Genomic DNA, 22,991 nt, shown 5'->3' with positions numbered 1-22,991 from the left:
GCACCTCCGATTAGCACGGTTGGCTACGTACGGTACGAAAGAAGTTGAGCATACATACGTCAGCGAAACGTCTGTACCCAATTGTTGAGTGTCATGTGGCTCGCTCTCCGACGACATCATCACCAGTGGCGGTGCCGCTGCTGCTGAAGCAGCGATGAATTAGAGACTTTCGTTTATTACTCCCGTTTTTTTTATTACTCAATAAGTTCCCGGTAGAAAGCGCGAGCGACGGGGAGTACAGATATTCCACGCGACAAGCCCGAGGCCATGTGCCCTCGGGGTAGGTGGAAGGCAGGGGAGATCGGCTCACTGCCCTACTCACGTAGGGGCAACGATCAGATACGTGGTTTTTTTTGGCCGGGGGGAGGGGGGGCAAAGACAAGGATGATTGGGGTACAATGACGACTTAATAACCTTATTAATTGGCTGCGTTGGGTGGAGGAGGGCTCACGATACACGTTTTAACGAGACTAATCTGGGGGGGGGAGCCTGTTACAGTTGTGGGTGATGTCCGTCGTACTGATAATGTTATTAGCACATGAAAGATTACGACCAAAAAAATGTAATTGGTTTAACACGTAGGCTTTCACGACCAATATCATCCATAGTATGGGTTAGATCACGTAAATATTTATACAAACAAACCTCATCCTATAAAAATAAAGTCCCATTCGCGCGGCAATAAACATCGAACGGTGCTTCGTTAACGCTCCGCAGCTTCTGCGATTTCATACTCGGCATGTGACGTTCTCAACATTAACTGCCATCGTGAAACGATGATAATAAAAAATAATTTGGCACGGTTGCACGTTTTTTGCCGCATGGCGCGCGGGACAGCGTTGGCCACGTGCGGTTGGCCGCCGCGACGTTCCTCGTTATTTAAGCGGTTTTCATAATGAAGGTTTTTTTTTCTTTGCGTTCGATCGCATGAGCATAAATGTTGTTGTTAACCCACCGCCAACCGACGCAGCCCAAGGGTAAGGTTTGTCACGTAAACAAAAACGCGCCAATTGGTTACCACTTCAGCACACCGGTGTGCTGGAGAGTAAACCCACTGCAACATTTACAATCAGAGTGCCGTGACGTTTTGACGGTAATTACATCAACCGGCATCATCGGGTTGACGACACATTTAAACTAACGCGATCTAACCCCCCACAAAAAAAACCTTTTGTTATGAATAAGATTGGTTGCGAAAGCCTCCTAGTAGTGCTGCTAGTGCGTGTTAATCGGTTTGTGTGTCCCGGGGGAGATGCCACCTCCGTCTGGCATCGTCCGCCACGTAACAGGATCGGTCGCGGAACGTAAATTTAGAATCCGTCTGTGCGACGGCTCCATTAATTCCGCGGTCGCAGAGGCTGCCTCCGCTTGGAATACGTTTTTTTTTTGTAACGCTGCGTATTGGAGGGACAGGAGGTGATTTACCGACCGGGGTGGTGAAGTATGGTCAAACAATTCCCTGGACTCCCCCCCCCCCCCCCCCCCCCACGGCCGACACAGAGTGGGGAGGGAGGCCTTGATCCGGCAGTGGCTCGATAAAGCGGCTGTAAATGATTATTACTCATTATTATTGTTGCTATTATTTTATATGCCAATAAAACTTGAAGCTAAGAGACCACATCTAGACAGAACAGACAATCAGAGACAATACACACTTTTTTGTAATGATCACTTCTCATACAGTTTTGCACTCTGATAGTATGTTGAAATTTTATCGTTCTTTTTTGAGTTGTAACTTTCGGACCCACCCCTACTGTGGACATCTGTTAAGAAGAGCTTCGTTGCTCATCGGGTTTTCTCCAGGTTAAATAAATATTCTGATTCTGAATAGAGAGATACGGATTAGCACGGTTGGCTACCTATGGTGCGACAGACGTTCAACGTACATACATACACTTAAATAATTAATTATCGATTTGAATCCTTAGCCTTGAATCGTCACGATCCATCGCATTGCCGGGTACAAGGGGAAGGAGGATTGGGGGGGGGGGGGGCGTGGGTTGAATCGTTACCGTATTCTCCTGTGTTATGAGACGCTCCGGAAAGTAAGACGCACCCAAAACTTATGCGCCATGCCAAGAAAGTTGCACAATTCTGGTCTCGCCCGCGAAAGGGTTGTGGGTGGGGGAAGCGGGGGGGGGGGGATGTGGAAGGGGGGGGGGGGTGCTTCATAATCCAGAGAATACAGTACCGGTAATGCTCACGGCGTTCAGGCATCTCATCGCTAGCGCTGTCATCTCCTGGCCACCTTGGAAGCCCAAAACACCACGTGGTACATACCAGGCTCACGGTGTATGGGCGTGTGCAGCGTGCACTTGCGACGGCGTGTTTGTGCGAAGGTCAGTTCTAGACCCATTTGCCGGGGCAGGATGTTCACGCCGCCCTTTTGAGGGTGGCTCGGTCGGCTCTTTTCCCACCGAGCCTATCCTGCCGAGTTTTCACAGTCGGGGGGCAATGAGTGATTTGCGGGTAGTTCTTTCAGCAGCATCGCGACGTTTGGCCAATACCAGTGGCATTGTGTCTTTATTTAGCTCTTGGAAGAAACCGTAGAACCCGGAGGAGACTATGCAGAACAGGGGGAGTCGATACAAATGTGACGCAGAAATGGCCCCTCTTGCTGCGAGGCACAAAACGTTACCACCATGCCATCCTGGCGCCCTTCGTCAAATTTGTACCATGACACCGGTTTAGAATGAGGTCGGGGGACCTTCAACGTGATCCGTGGTTCAAACAAATCACTCTAGACGCCGGTGTATGGCAGCACGAGCAGTTTACGAATGAAATTAGTAACTGGCGCGATGAATGAATGAATCAATCTTGAACCTCCGCCGTGAAGCAAGCACCGCGTATTCGTATGGCGTACGGCTCGTACGCCGGCACCGGCGCGGTAATAACCAGGGCGGCCGGCGGAAATTCGAGCCGCGGAGCTCGGCAACAGAGCGGCGAACGCGGGTACAGCCGCTGGGCCAGGGAGGCTCAATGCGGAGAATGCGTCGGTTGTTATGTCCCCACAGAGGGTGACTGCTTGGAAAAGAGCAGGAGTTCACGTGATGCTGCTGACACATCCGGTCCTGATGCCATCTGGCCACAAGCCCCCCCACCATCCTCGCCGGTGGTGGCCGCGTCGGCAGCGGCTTTATCTGGGAGTAGCTGTAATTTCCATTGGGAAGCGGAGCGAGGTCATTTTCATTGTCTTTGCTTCGCGCGCACGTCTGTGTGTGTCTCTCTCTCCGTCTACTCACCCCCCCCCCCCCACGGGGCTGAGATTTCACCCGGGCACTGTACTCGGCGCCGCGAACACAGAGAGAATGGGTTCGCTAAACGAGCTCCTTCTGACAGTTGTGTGCGGGACTGTAGGTGCCGTCCGGGGCAAAGTGGCAGCCCAGGGTAGCGGTGGAGAGTAAATGGTCGTGCCTGATGATGATGTAATTTGTGTGGAGTGTCGTAGCTAGGAAAGCAGCGGGGGAGAGAGAATGGGTCCCCTAATGCACCTCCGATTAGCACGGTCGGCTACGTACATTGCGAAACAAGTTTGACATACATGCATAATGAGTTCTCTGACGATGTCGTACGAAGTGCAGTTATTAAGGAGGCCAGCAGTGGAGAGTGAAGGGCCGTGTTGTTGATGCAAATGGTGCTAACGGGTATTCTGATGAAGACGCGTTGAGTGCAGTTGTTGTCGAGAGTGCAGCAGTGGAGAGAGAACGGCTGCCGACGACGACGATGATGATGATGATGATGTTGTACGTTCCGCAGGTGCAAGCGAGGGCAGGATGTCCGACTGTGCCGAGGCCGTGAGTGACTCTCCCTCGCTCGCCACGGACGGAGCGGACAGCCCGCGGCGGGGACAGGTAAATACGCGGACACTCGACACAACACTTAACCACTCCGAGTAGTAACAATGCACACGGACAGCCCACGGCTGCAACGGGCGACGCACGGAGAGACGTGCAAAACACTCCTCAACACTCGTAACGCGCTGCCACACCTGTCGATGAACAACTTAACGCTGTTCATCTACAGGTCATGGTAGGTTCCGGCAACGCGCGCAGACACGCGAAAAGACTCTATGAAACACTCCTCCATCAACACTACATATGAAGCACATTCATTCTTTGCAGGTAGCAATCCAAAAATGCAACGATACACTAGTAGAATTCCAGCCATCACACTCCACCCTATCACAATCCACCCTATTGCTCTCTACCCCAGGTTGCCAGGGCATTCCAATAGTAGAGCCAACGACACGCAGAAAAACATCTTCGGAGAGTCACTACGCTCGGACCTCCCAACAATCGCTTGGTAGTGTTCCATCTCTGTGGGGGACAGTCTCATATAATGTGTCCTCCCGCACCTTTGCCAGGAGCAGTTCTGTAATTTATTCGAGTAAAAAAATCACTGCGAGACTGCGGCCCAATGTAGCACTCCACTGGCATCTAAGAAACATTTCAGCGTCGTCGCAGTTGACGCATAATTCAAGTGCTTATAACGAACGGTGAGCTCGGCCGTTAACGTGAGGGTCTGTTTCTTCTTCTTCCTCTTCTTCCCGTTAATGAAGCGCGTATGACGGCAGTTAGGGCGGCACGCGTTCGCCGCTCGTTTGCGGAGGTCCGTGGTTCGCGCCACGCGGACGCCCTGGTTAATACTGCGAGCGTATTGACCGTGGGCCTGCGTCACAGTGGACAGTGCCCATCGCGTGACCTTATTTTTGCCACGGGACATCTGCGAAAGCACTGGATATCTGCGAAAAAATAACTTTGTAGCTCATCGGATTCCTCCTGTGTAAGTAAATATTTTATTCTGATTTGAAAAAAGAGTAGGCCACGTGTGCTGGCGTCACCGTGCGAACGTGAAATATTTCCCGGCAGTTACTAATTTTACGGCAATGGTCTCCCTCCACCGCGAGACTACTGCAGACTGTACTCAAGCACGAAACGCAGAGCACCCCACGTGATTAGAACGGTTGGCTATGCACGGTGCGAAAGAAGTTCAGCGTATACACGTATATAGACTCACACAGTCACTCACCCACTCACATAGTCACTCATCCACACACTCAACCACCCTCCGATTAGCACGGTTGACTACGTACTGTGTGAAAGAAGTTCAGCATATACACGTACATAGACTCACACAGTCACTCACCCACTCACATAGTCACTCATCCACACACTCAACCACCCTCCGATTATCACGGTTGGCTACGTACTGTGCGAAAAAAGTTCAGCATATACACGTACATAGACTCACACAGTCACTCACCCACTCACATAGTCACTCATCCACGCACTCACCCACCCTCCAATTCGTACGGTTGGCTACGTACTGTGCGAAAGAAGTTCAGCATATACACGTACATAGACTCACACAGTCACTCACCCACTCACATTGTCATTCATCCACACACTCACCCACCCTCCAATTAGCACGGTTGGCTACGTACTGTGCGAAAGAAGTTCAGCATGTACACGTACATAAACTCACACAGTCACCCACTCACATAGTCACTCATCCACACACTCACCCACCCTCCGATTAGCACGGTTGGCTACGTACTGTGTGAAAGAAGTTCAGCATATACACGTACATAGACTCACACAGTCACTCACCCACTCACATAGTCATTCATCCACACACTCACCCACCCTCCAATTAGCACGGTTGGCTACGTACTGTGCGAAAAAAGTTCAGCATATACACGTACATAGACTCACACAGTCACTCACCCACTCACATAGTCATTCATCCACACACTCAACCACCCTCCGATTATCACGGTTGGCTACGTACTGTGCGAAAAAAGTTCAGCATATACACGTACATAGACTCACACAGTCACTCACCCACTCACATAGTCACTCATCCACGCACTCACCCACCCTCCAATTCGCACGGTTGGCTACGTACTGTGCGAAAGAAGTTCAGCATATACACGTACATAGACTCACACAGTCACTCACCCACTCACATTGTCATTCATCCACACACTCACCCACCCTCCAATTAGCACGGTTGGCTACGTACTGTGCGAAAGAAGTTCAGCATGTACACGTACATAAACTCACACAGTCACCCACTCACATAGTCACTCATCCACACACTCACCCACCCTCCGATTAGCACGGTTGGCTACGTACTGTGTGAAAGAAGTTCAGCATATACACATACATACGTGCATATGCTGAACACCAAACGACGGTGCTCACGGTTTCGATCGGCGACGGACTGAGTAAAGTTAAGCGAGAAAACCTCTTCGCGCGTGTGCAAACAAGAGAAGTTGCAAGCAGGCCAGCAGCTGCTGCCGCAGCTTCCACGCCGCTCGTTTGTCCCCGCTCCCGAGCGTCGTAACGAGGCACGTAAACAAACAAGGACGATGGGTTCCTGTGCCGCCGCCGCGAGGCGAGAAAATTAGCCGCGATTGTCTCTCCGTGACGACGCAAATTATTCGCCGCTGGCGGGGAGGGGGGGTGGTGCGGCGGTTCAGCCGGGTTGTGTTGCTGTTTACGCCTTCCGGGGTTCCCGTTGTGTACGTAGTCGTCGTCGTTGTCGTCGGCGGTCGTGTAAGCGTTTGCGTAAAACAGTTGGCAAGGCAGAAGGTGGGAAGGCCCCCCTCCCCACTCCCTCCGCACCACCCCGCCCCCTCCCCCCGGGGTGACTGGCGGTGCATGATTCATCAACGTGCGATTCGATGGACGCGATTCAAATCGATTGATCATATTATCCAGATTATAAGAAGGGCTTTCCCCCCCCCACCCATCCACCCACCGCCCTCCACTCCCTCGTGGCCGTAGTTTAAATCAAAACTTGTGGATGTGTCTTAACCCTTTCCCGTTCCGAGACATCTGCAAGTTGCAGGGTGGGGGCGGGGGGGTCCCATTCACCGCTGAATCTCGGAACGCGCGAGCGGCTCGGCATTAATTTTATTTAGAGAGGCACAGTAGTGCCGTTGTTTTAAAGACATTGCACTTACCGCAAAGAACCGTGGCGACAGGACCACACTCTACGACAGCTGACGCCAAACTGTGTCACACGCCCTGCCGCATGGCCTTGTGGGTAGCCTCGGTGCCAATAAAGTTATTTGCTATTAGTTTTTGTTTCGGTTCCGTTCCGATGACATACGTCTACATCATCGGAACGGAAAGGAAAGGAATCGGGAAGGATTAAAATGATCCGGTAGGTGTCGGTGTCCGTGAGCAACATTTGTATAAATGCATTGGCACCGGGCACATTTATGGGGTGCGTTTTACTTTCTGGAGCTTTTTCTAGTCCAGACAATACGGTCATCCGTAAAAAAAATTACATAATTTTTTTTACTGACTTGTACCGTCTTGATTTGTGTTTTTGTTGATTTTTTTGTCTCTTTATACAGGGTTTGTGCATTTAATTGGCCTAAATCTACCGTGAGCATATCATTTGCATGTACTTATCATCATAAGCAGCAACAGCAGCAGCCATGGTCACTGCACTGCTGAAGGTAGGCCTCCCCAGGCCTTGCCACCTTCTCTCAGGAACCTGCCTATCTATAATGATCCACTTAGTGCCGCACACGTGGATGTGCGTGACGACGACGACGACGATGACACGTGATGATCACGCGTGACGACCACGTCAAGGGGGACGACGTCAAGGGGGACGGGCCATGACATTGCGCTGCTCAAAAATATCCTCATCCATTTAGCGCTTCTTTTTTTATATAACCATTAATTTTGGACAAAGCTTTCACAAATTTGCGCCAGAATTTTACGTGCTAAGTAGTCCCTAATAGCAACGCAGCTATGGAATAATAATCCAATTTATATCGGGTCATCATCATCATCATTACGAGAGTTATTATGGCCCCCGCGCCGTGGTGCAGACAGACAGATTGACAGACAGAGCGAATGCATTAACGCTTGAAGGATTCATTGAACAGTGTTGGATAACAACGAGCTGATGAGTTTCGGAGAGTTAACGCTGCCATGGATCGCCGCCGCTGCTGCTGCTGCCCATGAAGAGAAAGCTATTGGAAATTTATTGCAGCCGAATACTCTGAAACAAATGATGTTGATTCTAAATGTGGAGGGGAAAACCGGAGGATCCGGATAAAAAATCCACGCGACTACGGGGAGAACACGCAAACTCCAAATATCCAGGCATCGTCAGGGTCGGGATCCAACCCACAACCTCCTGTATACCAGACGAGGTGGTTAACATCTCGACACCGTGGTGCCCCAGTTCACACGGTTTGCACCCAATTTCATCAAGGCAGACAGACGAAAGCGGGGACTTATGGACGTACGGGACCGGACTAACGCACTGACGCTTTCCACAATTATTTAGAAAGCGTAAAAAAAAAAAAGGGACAAAGAATAAAAAACAAACCCCGTCACGTTTGATTTAGCGGCGTGCACCCGTGTGTTATTATTATCGAGCGTGTGTCTGCCTGTGGGGGCGTTGCGCCTTAGCCAACGCGAGCCGATCAATAAGGGTCAAGCGAAGACCGTGATCGCACGCGCGTTTTTGTGTCTCCCTACCCCACCCCCCCCCCCGGCACCTCTCCGCCCCCCAACCATTGCCACCACCACCGCTTGCGCAAACGCATGCAGCTGCCGTCTGCGCACTTACCCCAGTCACGCCTCGGTAATCCCATTTCACGTCGCTCCATGCCGGCTCGGGAATCAAAGCGCCATCAGTCTGTCAGTGACACCATCGCTGCTGCCAACGGCCTGGGCGGGGACAACGATAAAGAAGAAGATGATGGTGGTGGTGATGGTGGTAATGTTAAAGTGAGAGGTGCAGCCCTGCAGCTGCTTGCCCACACCATTTTAGGCGCCGGAGTGGCAAGATGTTAACTACCTCGCTGGGTATGCAGGAGGTCGTGGGTTTGACCCTCACCCCGGCACCTGATTATTTGCTTGTTCTCCCCGTGGGCGCGTGGATTTTTCTCCGGGTCCTCCAGTTTTTCTCTCCACATTTAGAATCGACGTGCGCTCAGAGTGTTTGCCTGCTATAAATTTGCTACATCGTGATGATAAGCCACTTAGTTGAGCTGTCAATTGTGGCGAGGTCGCTTCTGAAAGTGACTTACACAGCTTCGTGGGCCTTACCTGGCAAAATTAAACATAATTTAGTTTGGGAGCTTCTGGGGAGCCCCTCTAAGAGGGTGTTTTAGGCCTAATCTTCCACACTGGCCAGACGTCTTACGAGAAGAGGGTTGCTTACCCAGACTTTAGCCCACCACGCGCAACCTGCCCGATCAGCTGACCGTGTTGGGATCCCTCTGACGCTGCTGGGTGCACTGAGCCGGTGGAAGGGGGTGAGTTTTAAGACTTTCCCCATTGTTTGAACTGCCTTGCTGAGAGTTTGAATGGATCCATTTCAGCTCTCTATTGCAAGCCCAGTGGTGTGTGGACCATCACATCACGGTGGCAGCAACAGCAGCTGACGATGATAATGATTGTTTAACACGCAGGAGGATTTCGCGACTAATATTAACCATGATAGAGGTATTTTTTTTGTGTTAGATCGCGTACATATTCATGTGTCGTTAAACCTGCCACCACCACCACGTGAACAAAACATCCCACAACATTTACTTAGATTGTAAATGTTGGGGTTTTACTCTCCCATCTAACCCAAAAAACCTCTATTGTGGATTATGATCATGATTACTGTGTTGGCAGCGTCTAACACTTGTAAGATTTCAGGTGTGAACTCGTGTTTAAATGTTTTTCTAATATAGTGTTTGTGTGTGTAAGACACATTTCAACAATAATTTAAGTTGATCAAACGCCCTTAAACAATGGCTCTCAGGGTGCTATGCATGGAAAGGCAGAAAATAGTTAAACATCAACCAAGGAAAGAAGAAGGGAGAAAGACTTTTGAAAATAACAAAACAGGGAGAGAAATCCATTTTAAACAGATGCGTTTTTAGTCGAGATTTGAAGATGTGTAATGGCTCGGAAGTCCCCTTGACCTTGAAGGGCAGGGAGTTACAGAGTTTAGGTGGCGCAGTTGCAAAGGAGCCATCACCACCCCCCAAGTGTGTAGCCTAGAGACCGCGGGACAGTGAGCAAATCTCCAAATCACCTGGAATGCACTCAACGGAGCATCTGAAGCTTGGCAGAGTTGAGCCTCGGTAGTGCTTGAATGGATGACCGCCGTGCATGCCAAGCTGTCATAGGCAGCCGCAAAGCTGTGCACCGTGGTGGCCAACAGAGGGCAGTTGATTCTAGATTTGAAGTTTTCGTGACTGCAAGGATCTATACTCTGGTTCTTTCGGTAGATGAAAATAAAAATAAACTAAATTAAATCACGACGTTTCGGAGGCAACACAACCAACCACAGCAAAAAAAAACAATTTACTGTAGTGCTGTGGTTGTCCCACCTGATGACGGAAGCTTGTGTTGCCTCCGAAACGTCGTGATTTAATTTAGTTATTTTTATTTTCACCTACGTGACTTTACCGAAAGAACCAAATAGTATGCAACAGAGGGCAGTGCAGCAAACTATATTATTGTACTGTGATTCTATGATCCCACAGGACTACGTTGCCCAACCTTAGCAACCGCCACTGACCAGCGTGGTGAAGTATAACCAAATAACCCCAACCACCCGCATGGCGTGACGGGGAGACGCTCATCCAGCATTGGTAGAAGAAAATGGTCGTGCTTGCAAATAACATATATTGTCCATAATAGAGGTTTTTGGGTTAGATCGCGTAAATATGTAAAAGTGTCGTTAAAACCGCCACCACCCGACACAGCCAACTAGTAAGGGTTGTCACGTAAACTGAACGTGGCCAATTCGTCACTAGTACAGCACTAGTGTATAGTGTAGTTTACTAGTACACCACACCGGTGTGTTGGAGAGCCAAGCCACAACATTTATAATCTGAGTACGACGTAATTACAACTAGCTTCATCAGGCCAAATCTGGCTGTCGCCTGATGAAGCTAGTTGTAATTACTGGCGAAACGTCGTACTCAGGTTGTAAATGTTGTGGCTTGGCTCTCCAATACACTGGTGTGCTGTACTAGTATACTACACTATATACTACACTACTATACACTACACTATATACTACACTACTATACACTACACTACACACTAGTGCTGTACTAGTGACAAATTGGCACGTTCTGTTTACGTGACAACCCTTACTAGTTGGCTGTGTCGGGTGGTGGCGGGTTTTAAAGACACATTTATATATTTACAAGATCTAACCCAACAAAACCTCTATTATGGATGATAGTGATCGCGAAAACATACGTGTTAAACTAACATAAATTGTAATAAGATATATGCAAATGTTGTGTTTATGCAAATGGTGAGAACGACTGAGATGGGAAAAATGGGGTACTGCAAACAAGGCAGACAGAAGAGACGAGACACGCAATAGTAAGATATTGCGGACAAGGTACGCGGTGCAAATGTGTCGGTACGGATGCAACGGTGCAGACAGAACGAGGCAAGACGGCCCAAGCAAGACATTACAGGCGGGCGAAGATGGCAGAGATGAAATAGCGCACACAAAACCGTACAAACAAAACGAGAATAATCCTCAATCCATGAATCAAATTGCGACCCTGAGTCGTTAATTGAATTTTCCATCACGAGATGGTGGTGCATTCTTAACATGCCCGGTGTGTTTGTGTTTACGTCATTACTCTATGTGGAATGCTAATGCAGTGGTTCGTGCACTGCACTACGAACCCTGTAAAACTGAGTTTAAATCACAGCCGTGGCTGAAAAGTGGTGTCTGAACCTGGTCTAGCCAGGCCTTGCCCATAGCTTCATATGATGAGTGCCTGGTACGGTGCATAAATATGCACGCTGAACTTCTTTCGCACCGTACGTAGCTAACCGAGCTAATCGGGGCTGGGACTAGCACGGTATATTGGCGCTGGGGAGACAAAGGTGAGCCCGGCGTGGTAATAACCACACCATCCATTCACGTGCCGCGCTGATCTTAGCAGATGCTCGCTAACAGCATTTTCCCCCAACAAAGTGATGTAAGGCTCCACTGGGGCTCTTTGAACAGTGACGGCTTTTTCTTTCACCGAAATGTCATAGCGAGCGTGCAGCAGTAATAAAATGTGGAAATGACTGTCCCACAAGAGTTAAGTGTGGTCGGTACTCGCTGCATAAGCCCACAATGTAGCACCGCACACCCCTCCAACAAGCATGGTGATTGCCCTTCCAAGCACTATCCTGGCTCAACCCCGCTTAGCTTCCGAAATTTGAAGAGATGTACGTCATTTCACACCGTAGGTAGCCTACCTAGCTAATCGGAGGTGTGGGGGAAGGATAACAAACTGAACACAATGCATAAGCTCGGTCCCGTCCGTGTGTATGTCTGCAATGGGAGGGTCAGAATAACATTTAGAAATATGACCCAGCATATGGCTGAAGATTTAGTACAAAGTTGCGTTATTTGTAGGGACTTACCCGATAAAAAAAAACTCAGATTCATGAAAGGGTTGCCCAAAGACTTGGCGACTAAAACCAGCGCTGAAAGAACAAAACTTTTGTGGGGCCAAGGAGATGACGTCACTCGTTCGACTCCCCGTAACGCCATGACGCTCGACGTCACCCCGATGTCGTCTCGTTGCGCGGCTCAAGAACGTAACATCGTCGTCGCCCGTGAAATGCCCTCCCGAGGACAAAACGCATCGGTTTGCGAGTACGTTTGCCGTTTGCGCCGTTTATTCGAGCGCGAGGCTTGTCGCGAAGATGCAATGGTTCACACGCTGGGTATAGTTTGCCTTAGTTTTTCGATGGGGCGCGGTGGGAGGGGGGGGGTCTATGATTGTTACGCGTGATCAACCCTTCATTAAATTGCGAGCAATGTGATAAAGGTGGAAAATTTGAACCGTGATGCAGCACACGCGTGGCCGACTCTTCATTGAACAGCATCACGTGATCGTTAACGTCCGCTGTGAAGGCGACGGCGTGGAGTACTCATGGTTTATACACTTGTAGTGTTAATACACTTGTAGTATTAACCAGGGCGGTGGCAGGGGCTGTACCAGGGCGGTCGCGGGGTCTGAACCACAAACCTACGCAGCAAGAAATGAAAGCGCTGCAGTTCGGCCTGTCGCCGCCCCGATCAACCGTTCTCGCTTCATTAACGTGATTAAAAGAGACTTTAAAATTACGGCCAAGCTCACTGTCATAGTACTTTAGTGGTGCTATTGCGCCGATGCTGAAGTGTATCTTCGACGGCACTGTCGTGCTACGATTGGAGTGCCTCTCTCTGTGACCTTAAATCAAATCAATTCTAGAACTGCGCTGACAGTGGTGCAGGTGCACGCATATTGGGACCGCCCCCCCCCCCCCCCCACGGAGATGGAATCCTCGCAGCGATCATTCAAATACAAGCACACGGGCGTTACGGTGGCGACATGTCCGATACCTCACCTTGTATACAGGAGGGCCTGAAGCCTGCTGTATATTTGGAGTTTGCAAGTTTACCTGTGGTGGTGTGGATTTTTTAAAATAAAATATTTAACGTTTTTTCCATTTTAAACAACGTAGCAGTAAAAAAAGCCTAAAAATGACTATTATACAATATTTACCACGTATCTCATGCATCATGAAATACCTCGTAATAAATTAATGCGGGAGTGGAGCGGTGCCATGGTATTTAAACTCGCTGCTGTTACTAACCCGGGCCACGGAGAGTTCAGTTCCCGGTCACGGCCAACATCGATAGCTCGCGATACACGAACCCATCTTGGGTGCTGCCCCCCCCCCACCCCTCCGGTCAGCCCGTAACTGACCGGCCTGGTGAAGCACGGTTCAACGACCCCCCCACGACCGACACGGCAGGGAGACACCAACATCCGGCAGTGGATCGATACATTATTCATGAATGAGATTGGCCGAAACAGCCCAGTGTAGGACCACCCTGATCAAATAAGTGTTGAGACTCGGCGAGCCTTTCCTGGGTAAATGAACCGTTTAGTTTGAGTAGTTTAGAATGACTCCCCTAAGGGCTTCCACTCCCGAGCCCCAAAGAACACCGCTAAGGTACTATGACCAAAATGCAGAGAGATCTCACACATTCACACTTCTCCTGACGACCTTTGTTACACGTTGTGTATTTCGGCCTATTTGGGTCACCGCTACGTGACACTGACGTTCCCCTCTCCCATTAAAAATCCCTCCTGCACGGTACCTGGAAACTCGGAAGTCTTCTTCACAATTCCGGAAAATGGCCTGATGGAGCTGGTCGTAATCAACGAAATGTCCGACTCAAATTGTAAATGTTGTGGGTTTACTCTGCAACACACTGGTACCTGAAGTAGTTTTATTCACGTGACAAACCTTACTAATTGGCTGCGTCGGGCGTTGGTGGGGGAACGACGCATTTATACTCACGCGATCTCACCCACCAACAAAAAAAACTTTATTATGAATAATATTGGTCGCGAAAGTCTACGGCGCGTCAAACCGGTGTGCATGCCGCCACGTCCAATGCGTACATGTGATTTGTCCTCCCCTCGGTTTCCCTCTTTTCTTTTCGCTCGGCGCGCTGTGCCACCCAGCTGCTCGACCCGCCGCAGACGGACGTGAAGCTGTTGTCGGCCGTGGGCGCCGACCTCGCCGCCAAGCAGTTCCTGCTGGCCAGCGCCGGGGTCGGAGGGTCAGCGGGCGGCGCCGGCGGGCAGCCCGTGGTCGGGCGCATTCCCGTGATCCTGGCCACCGGTGACGGAGGGGCAGCGCAGCACCTTCAGGTGAGAGAGAGAGAGAGGCAGCTTGCTCGGTCGCTCGCTCACTTCCCCACAAGCGCTTGCGGAGCCGACTTCGTCAAAGAGTCCCGTTGGGAAGTTCTACAACCTCCGATTAGCGCGGTTGGCTATGTACGGTGCGAAAGAAGTTCAGCATACATGCATACATACAAGGCAACCCTGCACTTGCTTAGGCCACTGCTGGAGGAACAGTCTGCCGATCGACGGAGTCCACGAGAGGGAGTTCCAGATAGTCCCTTCCGTTTGGGTTTTATTTTGCCTACTCTTCCATTGTGCACTGCACGTTTAGCGCAACCCAAGAAGTAGTGTACGTGGTCTCTCTGGCGTAAGAACTCCCCGACTCGAATTTCTTACGACGTGGCGAAGCTGCCTGGCAGTAGCGCACTCGCTGCTCGTTGCAGAGGGTCACGGTTCGAATCCGGCGGCCGCCCCGATTCTATTGCCGCACGGGTGTGATGACCGTAGTAATACCACAACGCGCCGTCTGCTTCACACCGGATGCTAAACGATCTCTTGACGTCGTTCGCTAGAGTAGGCCATTTTGCGTGCTGGTATCGAGGTCCAGATTAGCCAAATTCGTCGTCAGCAGGGTGACGTGTCGCCCACGGCGGTGGCGTGGGTGCCCCCTCGCTTCTCACAGAGGCCGCCCCGCCCAGGATTAATCGCGCGAGTTTATTAACCGTCGTGGGACTCCTCTACTTACGAACAGGGACTCCTCTACTTACGAACGAGAGGTCTGTTCGTAAGTCGATTTGTTCGTAAGTCCAACTTTACTCCCGTCGATTCCAAACACGTTGTACGGCATGTACACTAAATGCGGGGAAGGGCTTTAAAAGTTGTTTAATCTCCTGTGCATGTAGATGCCACTGGTTCTTCACGTTCTGCATATGTAGATGCCACCACCGTCATCTAATGCGCGGTGGTTGAACTTACGACTCTCGGTCCGAACAGGCAACTGTGGACATCAGACAGGTTTGTTCCTATCTATGAAAGTCCAATGGTCGTAAGTAGAGGAATCTCTGTTTATAAAACTAAACTGTGTTTATTTTTACTAGGTAAGGCTCACTGAGCTATACAGCTCTTTTTCAGAAGCAACCGACTATAATTTATAGCTCAACGAAGTGGCTTATCACGTGGAAATTTGTTGCAGCCAAATACTCTTACATGCATGTCTCTAAATGTGGAGGGAAAAACCGGAGCACCCGGAGAAAAATCTACGTGACCACGGCGAGAACATGCAAACTCCAAATATTTAGGTGTCAGAATCAAGATCACATAATGACCCATAGACTCGCATAGTGACCCATAGACTTGCATTGGGACCCATAGACTCACATAGGGAGCCATGGATTATTATGTTGACCCATATACTCACAGAGACTCATCGACTCACGTATGGACCCATATACTCTTATATTGACCCATATACTCAAACAGAGACCCATAGACTCACATATGGACCCATAGACTCTTATATTGACCCATATACTCACAGAGACTCATAGACTCACATAGGGCCCCATAGACTCTTATATTGACCCAAAGACCACACAGAGACCCATTGACTCACATAGGGACCCATAGACTCCCATAGAGATCTATGACTGCCTATTTTTAAAATAAATAAATAAATATGCCCACTGTTCCTGTGCAGGTTTTCGGGATGCGGTCGCATTTTGATGCCGCATAAAATTTGCACGCTATTGAATTGTGTTGCTTCCATATTGGAGCATTCATTGTGGCTGGGTGCAGTGGGCTGATTTGCACACAGCACACACGCACACACACGCGCACCCGCACGCACACACATGCACGTGCACGTGCACACATACACGCACACAAGCACACCACTCACACGCGTACGCACACACAAGTGCACGCACATGCGCATGCACACACGAGGAATTGAAAGCCTTGGCCCAATTATGCGTTATTGATCACAGGGCCGTATCGACTGCAGAGGATTGAGCATCGACCCGAGCGCGAGGATCGATTGATGCACCCGACGCCTCGTTTAGCCGGCAACGAGAGGCCTTGGCCGGATCAGGTTGGGATGGCAAAACTGGTGTCGGTCACCCAACGCTACGTGCCGGCTTTCCCAAAAATATTTCCATCGCACGGGCTGTTTAAAGCGTTTAAAAATAAATGAAAGTGCTAACCGTGTGGGTTATGTGAGAAGCGCTGAGCCGGCGCTGTCGAGAACCTGGGTTTGAAATCTGGTTTGAGCTGCAGAGCCTGTGATTAAAACTGGGTTCTCAAGTGTAGCGAGTTGATGACCTGAGGCTGGTCACCAATGACTTGTGTAGAAACCCATAGACTGACGTAGACTGAGTTGGGGTTCAACTGGGTTCACAATTGTAGTGAATTGATGGCCCCAGCCCGGACAACGATGCCTTGCTTAGAGACCCAAAGACCTGTATAGAGACTCAAAGACTTGCATAGAGACCCATAAACTTGCTTAGAGACCCAAAGACCTGTATAGAGACTCAAAGACTTGCATAGAGACCCATAAACTTGCATAGAGACTCAAAGACTTGCATAGAGACTCAAAGACTTGCATAGAGACTCAAAGACCTGTATAGAGACTCAAATACTTGCATAGAGACTCAAAGACTTGCATAGAGACTCAAATACTTGCATAGAGACCCATAAACTTGCATAGAGACTCAAAGACCTGTATAGAGACTCAAAGACTTGCATAGAGACTCAAAGACTTGCATAGAGACTCAAAGACTTGCATAGAGACCCATAAACTTGCATAGAGACTCAAAGACCTGTATAGAGACTCAAAGACTTGCATAGAGACTCAAAGACTTGCATAGAGACTCAAAGACTTGCATAGAGACCCAAAGACTTGCATAGAGACTCAAAGACTTGCATAGAGACTCAAAGACTTGCATAGAGACTCAAAGACCTGTATAGAGACTCAAAGACTTGCATAGAGACCCAAAGACTTGCATAGAGACTCAAAGACTTGCATAGAGACTCAAAGACTTGCATAGAGACCCAAAGACTTGCATAGAGACTCAAAGACTTGCATAGAGACCCAAAGACTTGCATAGAGACTCAAAGACCTGTATAGAGACTCAAAGACTTGCATAGAGACCCAAAGACTTGCATAGAGACTCAAAGACTTGCATAGAGACTCAAAGACTTGCATAGAGACTCAAAGACTTGCTTAGAGACCCAAAGACTTGCATAGAGACTCAAAGACTTGCATAGAGACCCATAAACTTGCATAGAGACTCAAAGACCTGTATAGAGACTCAAAGACTTGCATAGAGACCCATAAACTTGCATAGAGACTCAAAGACCTGTATAGAGACTCAAAGACTTGCATAGAGACTCAAAGACTTGCATAGAGACTCAAATACTTGCATAGAGACCCATAAACTTGCATAGAGACTCAAAGACCTGTATAGAGACTCAAAGACTTGCATAGAGACTCAAAGACTTGCATAGAGACTCAAAGACTTGCATAGAGACCCATAAACTTGCATAGAGACTCAAAGACCTGCATAGAGACTCAAAGACTTGCATAGAGACCCATAAACTTGCATAGAGACTCAAAGACCTGTATAGAGACTCAAAGACTTGCATAGAGACCCATAAACTTGCATAGAGACTCAAAGACCTGTATAGAGACTCAAAGACTTGCATAGAGACCCATAAACTTGCATAGAGACTCAAAGACTTGCATAGAGACCCATAAACTTGCATAGAGACTCAAAGACCTGCATAGAGACTCAAAGACTTGCATGGAGACTCAAAGACTTGCATAGAGACTCAAAGACCTGTATAGAGACTCAAAGACTTGCATAGAGACTCAAAGACTTGCATAGAGACCCAAAGACTTGCATAGAGACTCAAAGACTTGCATAGAGACCCAAAGACTTGCATAGAGACTCAAAGACTTGCATAGAGACCCAAAGACTTGCATAGAGACTCAAAGACCTGTATAGAGACTCAAAGACTTGCATAGAGACCCAAAGACTTGCATAGAGACTCAAAGACTTGCATAGAGACTCAAAGACTTGCATAGAGACCCAAAGACTTGCATAGAGACTCAAAGACTTGCATAGAGACCCAAAGACTTGCATAGAGACTCAAAGACCTGTATAGAGACTCAAAGACTTGCATAGAGACCCAAAGACTTGCATAGAGACTCAAAGACTTGCATAGAGACTCAAAGACTTGCATAGAGACTCAAAGACTTGCTTAGAGACCCAAAGACTTGCATAGAGACTCAAAGACTTGCATAGAGACCCATAAACTTGCATAGAGACTCAAAGACCTGCATAGAGACTCGAAGACTTGCATAGAGACCCATAAACTTGCATAGAGACTCAAAGACCTGTATAGAGACTCAAATACTTGCATAGAGACTCAAAGACTTGCATAGAGACTCAAAGACTTGCATAGAGACTCAAAGACTTGCATAGAGACCCATAAACTTGCATAGAGACTCAAAGACCTGTATAGAGACTCAAAGACTTGCATAGAGACTCAAAGACTTGCATAGAGACTCAAAGACTTGCATAGAGACTCAAAGACTTGCATAGAGACTCAAAGACTTGCATAGAGAATCAAAGACTTGCATAGAGACTCAAAGACTTGTGTGGACTCAGAGATGATTAAACTGGATTCTTAAGTAAAGCAAGTTGATGGTCTCATCCTGGGTCACCAATTACTGCCCATTAAAACAAGCCATCACATAAATTTGCTTTTGAATCTAATTTGGCTTAATGCCACATCTTAACAATTAAATGCATCAATTTGACTTCCATGTGATGAGCCGTGACTGGGTGGTCCTTTGTAAATTGGAGCTGTTTATCCCAATGGGTTTTGCCGCCTTCAGTAGGATCTGAGCCTGATTACTCTGTGTGTCAGTGCTTGTGAAAGTGCTGTTCTCCCCTACAGAATCAGAAAATTGTATTCATCCTTGAGAAATCCGATGAGCTATGAAGCTCTTTTTAACAGATATCTAGTAGGGGCACGGGGTCAGGAAGTTGCAACAACAAACGATGCAAAAAAGAACGCGATAGGAGTGCAGAGTATAGGAAAGCAAAGCAAATGACTGAAAATAAATGCGTGAAATTGATTAAGTATATACGTTCTAATTGCATGAGTACAGCAATGCCCAAGCTTGACCAAGGCAACCAAACAACAGCAAGAACAGTCCCAGACCACACCAAGACAACGACACACAGTGCCTCACAACAAATGGATCACTTGAATGGATCTCAGAGGGAGCTCTGTGATTTCGCTTCTGTGGGATGTTCTCTTTTTATTATTACGTATTCTTGTTTACTCGGGAAAGCCATGCTGGATTCCATGACTGTTTTTTCAAAGTAGAGGGGAATGGTTGCTACGTATCAATCTGATAATTGCTCAATTAGCGGGTATTTTGTTTGTTGTTTTTGGGAACATTTGGATCGTCAAGCTGACACGGAGAGTCATGCAACGCTGCAGGAGATCCGAATGGATTCTTCTTCTCGTGAAGACAACGGCACAATCGGGATAGAACTGACTAAAATAATTTATTAATTAAAATGTAACGTGTTATTAAATGGTGACTTATTTGATTTGATATCACACAGATACTCAGGCTGAGCAAGGTTTGTGTGTGGGGTTAGGGACAGATGATATTTTGGGGAGAGAGAATAAACCTCCGCAAGTCCACTCTCTGGCTTTTATTCCGTAGACGCACTTTTGAAACGTGGGACAAAGGACAACATCCTCTCTGGCAATCAATGCCATGAATTCCATCTGCAGATCCTCAGTAGCTAATAGTCAACGCTGTGACTTTTTTAGTACAAGAACCACCCGCCCCCCGCCCCTTCTGTGAGCAATGGCATGCTCCACAGGCATGATCACGTTTACGCTCGAGACGGATTGTACCATTTCCTATGGGGGGTGTTTGTAGGAGCGCAGGTGGGTCTTGCTTTGCGGTCAGTGCCGCTTGCCCATTCTCAACGGGAGAAGCGGTGTGTCGCACGGTCTTTAGTGCACACGGTAATGGGATGTTGCCACGGTGTAATGGTGAACAAACATTGCGCTTGCAATCCAGAGATCGCCAGTTCAATTAAATCTCCCGGCGCCTACGTCGAAGCCCTCGCGTCCGTGGTCCTGGCGACTGCGATCCAGTTCGCCTCCAAAATGAACGGCAAGATCGTGTTCCTTTTGAAGTCGGTGAGAGTGGTCTTTGCAACCATGGCCCAGGGGTTGACGGTGGGTGACCAGTACGTCGCTCTGGAGCCACTGTCCTCACCTGCGGCGCGGGTGATGCTCTCCAGCATGCCACCCTACATCCTGGACAAGGACATCCCGGAACACGTGACGACGCTGGGCAACGTCTATATACCAAGGCCAGCATCAGGTGCCAGCATCAGGTGCCATCTCTTGAAGGGTGAGGGACACTTTAGGAGGGAATGAGGAGGGAGTGGAGAGGGAACTCCTTTTTCAGCCACTTCAGCAGCACCCCCTCGAGAGTAGCAAATGTGTTCTCACCAAACTTGGTGGAAGTGGTCAAGGGGGAGGGTCCTTGACGTCACAATGCAGATCAGCAAGACCACCATTCACCTCGTGAATTGTGTACGCTCCAACCACTGGCAGCGAGAGACCCAGGTTTCTGTAGCTTCTGCGGAACCACCTCAGTGGCGTGCCGGGCGATGAGTGTGGTGGTCATAGGAGGTGACTGCAACTGCATGCTGGATGCCCTGGACCGCACAGGGAAGGCTGGGCTCTTGGAGGAGTTACGCGACCTTCTGGACCCCTCTGGGTTTGGTGGATGTGTGGCGGTTCCACCACCCCGGGCAGCATTGTTTCACGTTCACTCGGACACGGGGCCATCAATCGGTCACCCCAGTCCAGGATTGGCCGCTTTCACGTCTCCAGAAGTCTCCTGTCAAGCATCCTCATTTCTGGCACCAAAGCTGCGCGACTAATGGATCACAGCATGATCCTACTGGGCCTCAAGCTGCGGTGCAGCCTACTTGCACTTCAACAATGCCCTGCTGGAGGACAACACATTCACCAAGCCCTTCAGTGAGTTCTGGGAGCAATGGCGATAGCAGAAGGACTTGTTTGACAGCCCGGCCCAGTGGTGCAATCCAAAAAAAAGGTTCCGCCAAACATACACCTGGGGCAGCACGTGCCGTAAAAACAGCGACGTGACTGACATGGAGGCTCCGGTCTTTGACCTGGAGGGGTGGCTCATTGAGGGAGACAGCCTGGCCCTCCTACAGGAGTACGTGGAGAAGAAGGAGTGTCTCAAGGGAGCATTTGTGCGTTCTATGGTCAAGCAATACCTCGACCCGGACTCCGGATGATCCCCCTTCTCTCCTTGGGGAAGAAAAAGGACAGGCAGAAAATTATGGCGTGCCTCTTCAACAACGAAGGCGCTCTTAGTACAAAGAGTGAGGAAGTAATATCAATAAGGGGATTCTACAGCGACCTCTTGTCTCCCGAGGGAACATCTGCGCCTGCCCAAGAGGAGATCTGGAGGGACCTACCCGCCATCGGGGAGTTAGCGAACGAGCTGCCGGAGCAAGGGTTCACGGCGAGCGACCCGGAACACAGCAGTGAAGTCCCTGGCAAAAAAATAAACGTCCGGGGATCGACGGACTCACTGGAGAACTCCACGCCTCCTTTCGGCCAACGTCGCACGAGGACTACCGAGCAGTTCTTGGAAGAAGCGGTGGCCACAGGAGCCATGCGTCTCAGTCGCGGAGGAGGGCGGTGCTCACCCTGCTCCTTAAGAAGGACGCCCTGAGGCATCGTAAAAATTTGCCATGGTTGTCAGTGCTGTGCACGGAATACAAAATCCCGGCCAAAGCGCTGTCCTCCAAATTGAAGACGGTGCTGGCTGAGGTGGTGGAGAGCGACCAGGCCTACGCAGTCCCGGGGAGAACCACCCACGACGGCGTCTTCCTTGTCAACGGATCTCATCGCCCTCTCCGAGAGAATTGGGCGCCTACTCGCACTCCTCTCTCTCGACCAGGAGAAGGCGTTCGACAGGTTTTGACCTTGGGGATCTGCTGGGAACATCGAGGGCTTTTGAGTTTGTGGCCGTATTCATTGGTTTGATCTTTCCTGCCTTACGCCGAAGCCCAGTGGTGCAGTTCCACCACCAAGACACGCTGAGGACCCACAAAGATCATGCCTGGAGAGAGACCCTCCCCTGCGAAGGCCAAGATGAACCTCTGTGGAGGAGTTTCTTCTTCAGGCCCTCCTTACAAGTGCAATGGGAACTTCA

General features: G+C 49.3%; 1 protein-coding gene across 2 annotated transcripts in view; it reads left to right on the top strand.

The window, feature by feature from the left end:
• Window positions 1-832: 832 nt before the first annotated feature.
• LOC133356733 (nuclear receptor subfamily 2 group C member 2-like) overlaps window positions 833-22,991 on the top strand; it is a 57,626-nt gene continuing 35,467 nt past the window's right edge. Inside the window, exons 1-3 of one of the 2 annotated variants that reach the window (XM_061574388.1) lie at window positions 833-977; window positions 3,757-3,851; window positions 14,531-14,719. In XM_061574388.1, the coding sequence (XP_061430372.1) occupies window positions 938-977; window positions 3,757-3,851; window positions 14,531-14,719 (324 nt within the window). In that variant the 5' untranslated portion in view covers window positions 833-937. The remainder of the gene's footprint in view (window positions 978-3,756; window positions 3,852-14,530; window positions 14,720-22,991) is intronic. The other variant, XM_061574389.1, reaches the window with a different exon arrangement.

This window comes from Lethenteron reissneri, chromosome 55 (genome assembly GCF_015708825.2).
Source record: "Lethenteron reissneri isolate LAM-NWPU_2019-01 chromosome 55, ASM1570882v1, whole genome shotgun sequence".
Classification (NCBI taxonomy): domain Eukaryota; kingdom Metazoa; phylum Chordata; class Hyperoartia; order Petromyzontiformes; family Petromyzontidae; genus Lethenteron; species Lethenteron reissneri.
Note: the sequence above shows the minus strand (reverse complement) of the source record. Positions and strands in the feature narration are given on the sequence as shown.